We start from the raw sequence: 6,012 nt of genomic DNA on the forward strand, positions 1-6,012 counted from the left end.
AGTGGAGGGTGTGGCCTATTTTGAGCCTTTAGAAACCAGGCGGCCATTTTAGTTGAGTTTCCCTGTATGGCCTTGTTTTTGCTGGCATTTTTAGTGATTTTAGGACTGTTTAGGTGAGTTTGTCTGCTGAATCTGCTAGTGTGTCTTATCATGCCTCCACCTCTGGCACTCTCTATACTTTCATTAAGGGGAGCTTTAAATCCAAAAAGCTTGCCTTGGCAAAACAAATTTGTTAAAATACCATAACATGGTATTCAGATTACAATTCTGCTGCCATGATGCTGGACAGAGCAAGGGAAAAAAAAGAAAAAGGAAAGTTATCCAGGAGTCCCCCCAGGACCTTTATTTGGCCTGCTACTACCTTTTCTATCATTACAGATATCATGGTACAGGACTACCAAGGGTATTATTACTCAAATGTTTTTCTTGAGACACCTACTCGTTATATCTTTTTTTCCCCCCGCTTTTGCGAATGACTTACAGTTAAAAACATCCGGCCTAAAAAATATGTGACTGGCTGAAGCACAGAAAACCCCACAGGCAGGGGGTCTCTCTGATCTTTATAACACCTCACCACCTCACAACACTATCTACACATGTGCACTCAAGGAGTAAACATTTGCTCTGCAGAGGTAATTTATATTGAACTTTATTCATCTCATTTATATTCAGTCCACATTTTTACATATCATTCACTTGGTTTCACTTGGATTTTTTCATGTGCAGTTTAAAATATAGCTCATGTAATCCCAGAGACCACATACACCTGCTAATGGTCAACTCCCTGTTCATGGTGTACTAAATGTTTTTTAAAGGTTCATTCTTTGGAGACATTACATGTGAATTTGTCCAGTGCAGAACACACAAAATGTATGATACAGCAAACTGAAGAGAGCTGCATGGTGGTTTGGTGTTTAGCACTGTTGCCTCTCAGCAAGAAGGTTCTGGGTTTGAATCTTGGCATTGAGATTTCTGTGTGGAATATTCATGTTCTATCCTGTTAATCAAGCTTCCTCCAACAGTGTGTGTTAATGTACCATCACTGGTTATACCGCAAAGAAACCAATATAAACAGTCAAAAAAATTATGAGCCAAGCAACACGAAGAGAAGTAGATGTAATTGTGGGCTGTTGGTGATATCATTGTTGAGGATTAGATTCACTCCTTTTCTTGTCGTCTACAAGTGAGCCGCTGATGAGCAGTGAGGGAGGAGGTTACCTATTAAATTATAAGCGACACCTGGTATTTACACAACAGGCATTTATTAAAGCGTATGGCTATGTATTAAACGCCCGCTGATCTCTATAAACTTCCACCCTCTGATTTTCATAAATTTGGTTTTCAGCCTATACAAAATTCCCATGAATGCTCTCAGGCATTACATATACATATATATATATATATATATATATATATATATATATATATATATATATATATATATATATATATTTTAATTTGATTTCCTATTCATTTGAATGAGTGTAATTCAATAAGCCATTTCATATGGAAACTGTTAGTTTTTGTCTGCTTTTGGCTTGCAGCAGAGGGTTATTCATATTAAAGTAACTTTGAGACTTGTTATTAATTTCCAGATAAGACTTTTGTTATTACTTCATATCAATTTTATAAGGAGACAGTTTCACTTGATTCCAAAATATGCCCACCCAGTCATGACCATTCAAACCAAATACATTTTCATTGCATAGAGGTTATGAATTCAACATTTTAAGATTCATGTTGTCTCTTTCTCAGCAATATAATTTAGTTAATGGAAAAAGCCTTTTGACAATTATTAGATGTCTCTATATGTTTTTTTTTCTTTTCTAAATAAAACCTAACTTCAGATAAATATGGTCAACTTTAAAAACATACTTTGTGATCTTTGTTTGCTGAGCTCATTGATAAGCCTGCATACCTGTTGATACAGAAACCTTCCTAAGGGTGGCGTCAAAGTCCAATTTTTTTTAATACAGTTTCACCCATATCAGAGCTCTTAGTAGACAAGATATTGTCAATAAGTCAATTCCGAAAAGATATATTGAACTCAAGGTTTACAAATATTTTAAGATTGCTTCTTTATGAATGTAAAAGTTACATTTTCTTTCCGTTGATGTTTAAGGTTGAGTTAATATAACAACTTCAGATACTGTGGTGTAGATTAATCTTTGCTAGCCAACCTTACATGTGTATCAGTATTGATGCTTCTTACTAAAATCAAGCTAAGTTATTTACTTTTTCACTAAAATTATTACAAAACAAATGCACTGAAATATGTTTGGTCTACAGTATAAAAAAGCTAATTTGTGTACTGAAACTATTGAGCAAGTCTAGACGCTTTCATAGCACAAAATGATGAAATGCTCCATTTTTCAGCAAAACCTGCCCTACAGTAACACTCAAAAGTTGAGCTAATTAACAACTATATACTGCAGGGCAGTTAAATCTTCCACAACAGTAGAAATGTATTTAAAACAGACCAAATATTATTTGAAAATAAAAGCATATTCATGTGCAAATGATTAAGTTTATTCAATGACCAACCTCACAAGCTATCTTTCTCTTTGTGTGTTTAGAATCTAACATCTAAAAATTATTTTTACGTTTGATTGCATGTTCTTGTGAATTATAGGATGTCGTGTGTATTATGAAAGTTTTGATGCGCTCAAATTTTATTTCCAATACAGAAAATGTTCAAATAAACAAAACTCCAAATCTGCAAACAGCTAAAAGTTACTATAGTTTGTGTGGAAATGACAATTAAACTTAAACATTCTTGATCCACTTAATTCAAAGGTTGAACCTCAGATCTCTCCTTTCAGGGTGCTTGCTCTTTTTCCAAATTAAAATTCCAGACTTTTTTTAAAAACTGATACTCCCCCCCCCCACCCCCCCAAGACCTTAACTTTATGTACTTGTAACTTGTGTGCCTACTGCCTACTTCATTGGTTGAGATTGTACCAACTGTGTTTATTAGAAATGTTAATTTTTATAAGCTAGTATTCAATGAACAAATGCATTATTCACAGTAAATTATGCTTTTACTGATGAAAACGTTTCAAAACATGAAAATCACAAGTACATGAATTTCACATCAAACAAGTGTCACAAATGGATGGATGATTGTATGTAGAATTCAGTCTCTTCACTCACATCTCATCGCATTAGGCTAATACAGTACGTGACCAGTTAGAAAAATTATAGTTTTATAGCCTACCTTCCTATTTCTCATTTCACAATGCATTTGAGCATACTGTAAAATTCTACCATACATTTATTTTCCATACTTTATTAAGACTTTCACACAAAATTCAAGACTTTTCAAGGTCTGGAAAACAGTGCTTCAAAATTCCATACTTATTAAGACTTTCAAGACTTTAGCAAGCACCCTGCCTTTACAGGTGTGGTCAAGTCCAAACTGACACCACTAAAATCCTGAAAATATGCTGCCATCACAGCAAACCTTAATCAAAAGAATTCAATACACAAAAACAAAATGCAGCATCAAAGTGTTTATTGTTAAGAAAATTGTTGTGGTTTTATGTCAAAAATCACCGATTTGATTTGGTGTAAAGGTGAATAAAAAGGTCTACTGCTTTTGACATCAAGGAAAAATAATAAGGCGCGTTTTATGCTAGGAGTGACAAACTGATAGGAATGTCATGCAAGTGAATGCGTTTATATCATTCTGATTTTTGCTTCTCCCACTGTTCTGGGGTGAGGGTCTTCTGTTCAAAAGCATGTATTTCTTTCAACTCCTCGACGAGACATGTATTCACCATCCTGCGAACAGACGGCACAAAGGTTTGGATTTTACAAAGAGTCAAAGTGAAACTACAGGTTGATACATCTGTAATAACAGAGCAGAAGGGTTTTACACTTCTGAATCCAAAAGATAAAAAAATGGTACATTTAACATATCACATATAAATCGTATTTGAAAACTCTTGGATTGCATTACGTAATACATAGTTTTTCTGTCGCATTCACAGTTTGTTATATTTTGCCCCATTGCAGATGAGATGACAGGTATGTTTATGAAAGCCTTCATTTCTTCCAGCAGCAGGTTCACATGCTGAGAAAATTGATGCACATGTTGCTACATGATGATGCACACACGGTGCCCGATGGCTGTTTTATTTGCATTGGTAGTTGTCACAGCTCCCAGTTTTTACACTTTTTCCAACTCTTTGCACTGCATGTTGTTTGATTCAAGACATCTGCTTGTCAGTCTCGTTGTAGAGTCATGTGTCCATGAGGTATGCCATTTTATCTTTAAAAAAGAAAAAGCCTCATTCAGCTGGTTGTATAGAGTAGTAGATGCACTCGTTTAAGAATTATTCTATTTCCTGCAGTTCCATAAAACACAACCACAGCATACCTCAGTGTGTAAAAGGAGCTCTTCGTCCTCACATAGACTTTTGATAATTAAGTAAATTTGCTATGACTTTGTATATTTGGAAATACAACCTCTGCCAAGGTCAAGTGAATGACTCAGGCAATCCTGGTGATCTTTGCCATAACCCTAAAGAAGGCCTAGGTTTGGGAACTTCTGTTGTAGATTAATGTCACAAAAAGAAATGAAGGAATTTTGCTCAAACATGTTTGTTTGGATCCAGCAGCAGCTAATGACAACTGAATAACATCAATGAAAGCGGGTGTATTACTGATGTGAGATTTGCAGGTGGTCAAATGAAATGTTTGTGGTTTGAACACTTACTTACAAAAGTAGCATTTTCGATGAAAACCCACTTGAGAGCTAAAACATTTCTCATTTTGCATTGAAAATTGAAGTAAATTTAGTTGGTTGTTTTTTTTTTTTAAATAGAAGAAATTATTTTGATATTTAGAAGTGTGGTTTCTGCATACCACATTGATAACACAATCAGTCATTTTAATAGAAACTTAGGGGTCAGTTAGCAGACAGCATGACAATGAGACCATCATTAATCAATTATCAAAGTTAACCCAGAGCAGAGCAGAAAATTCTGTGATAATACCTACAACGTGTCATACCTGTGTCTCTGTAACAGTGGTTTTCCCTCAAATTGGGACGAGACCACCAGGACTTTGAAGCTGGCAGCACATCTGTTAGGTGAGGTATCCTCCACATTCTGGAAAAAAAAAAAAAAAAAAACACATAAATATCAACATCATCCAAGACCACACAGTTAAATACAGGAGACCAGGAATTATGTTCATTCGGCTCTTGTAGCTAACATTAACTCAACGTCCTGCTGGGTGATGGCTAAAAGCTAGCTTGCTGAATGTCAGCTTCAACGCAACGTTAGCAATTAGAAAACGTCTGAATCGTTTCATATTACGCAGCAATTCAAGAGAAAAAAATAAATGCAAATAACAAACTTACCACATGCACTGCCGCGAGTTCCTTAATAAGTTTGTCTCGGATGTGATCTGCTGTTATTGCCATATCCTCATAGAAGGAAAAGAAATACTGTAGCGTCAAGAAAACACAGCTAAATAAATGTATTAGCAAGTCAATTATTAAAAGAAGACAGACAGGTTGGCATTGGCAGTATTACAGTATTCACCAATTTTACAAGGTCTGCAGCTGCTAAAACATATATTGCCAGTTTATTTTTTACCAATTAAAGACTGCCTGTAAAATGTTCTGCTAACTTCAGTCACTGTACGAGCATGAGTGCCGGTGTTTCGGTGACGTCACAGTTTACAAAAACCCTGTCCAATTGAATTACAGCAGTGACAACTACAGCCAATCAGTTGATGCCGCTACATACTGTGGACGGGACATATTATTTTAAACATAAAGTAACGAATCATAACATTAGGAGTCCCTGTAGAAAGCCCAACAAAAATTATTTAAGCAACTATTTTTTCAAAACAAAATTTAAGTTATTTTTTTTCTCAGCCATAAACGGGGCAGTCTTATATAGTCATCTTTTAGAGGTGAGCTTTTAGTATTCCCATAGAAAGATAGAGAGCATTATTTTGGAACTTAATAGATCAGGCAACTGTGTAAGCTACTAAAAC

General features: G+C 35.2%; 1 protein-coding gene across 3 annotated transcripts; it reads right to left on the reverse strand.

The window, feature by feature from the left end:
* Positions 1-3,492: 3,492 nt before the first annotated feature.
* Positions 3,493-5,677, reverse strand: LOC142368602 (bolA-like protein 2). 3 transcript variants are annotated; one of them, XM_075450812.1, is made up of 4 exons: positions 5,607-5,677; positions 5,369-5,434; positions 5,017-5,114; positions 3,493-3,783 (listed from the first exon to the last, which is right to left on the reverse strand). In XM_075450812.1, the coding sequence occupies exons 2-4, from the start codon at positions 5,429-5,431 to the stop codon at positions 3,684-3,686; spliced, it is 261 nt and encodes an 86-aa protein (XP_075306927.1). In that variant the 5' UTR covers positions 5,432-5,434; positions 5,607-5,677; the 3' UTR covers positions 3,493-3,683. The 3 variants fall into 3 exon arrangements, with proteins under 3 accessions (XP_075306927.1, XP_075306928.1, XP_075306926.1); XM_075450813.1 differs by having other exon boundaries at positions 5,553-5,671; XM_075450811.1 differs by having other exon boundaries at positions 5,369-5,671.
* Between the last annotated feature and the right edge of the window lie 335 nt (positions 5,678-6,012).

This window comes from Odontesthes bonariensis, chromosome 19 (assembly GCF_027942865.1).
Source record: "Odontesthes bonariensis isolate fOdoBon6 chromosome 19, fOdoBon6.hap1, whole genome shotgun sequence".
Classification (NCBI taxonomy): domain Eukaryota; kingdom Metazoa; phylum Chordata; class Actinopteri; order Atheriniformes; family Atherinopsidae; genus Odontesthes; species Odontesthes bonariensis.

Bases quoted from the DNA above. Each gene is read 5' to 3' on its own strand.
- LOC142368602 (XM_075450812.1), bottom strand. From the start codon at position 5,431: ATGGCAATAACAGCAGATCACATCCGAGACAAACTTATTAAGGAACTC. The intron at 5,115-5,368 runs GTAAGTTTGTTA...TTTTTTTTCCAG, and splicing joins AACTCGCGGCAGTGCATGTG to AATGTGGAGGATACCTCACC. The intron at 3,784-5,016 runs GTATGACACGTT...GTCTGTTCGCAG, and splicing joins CCACTGTTACAGAGACACAG to GATGGTGAATACATGTCTCG.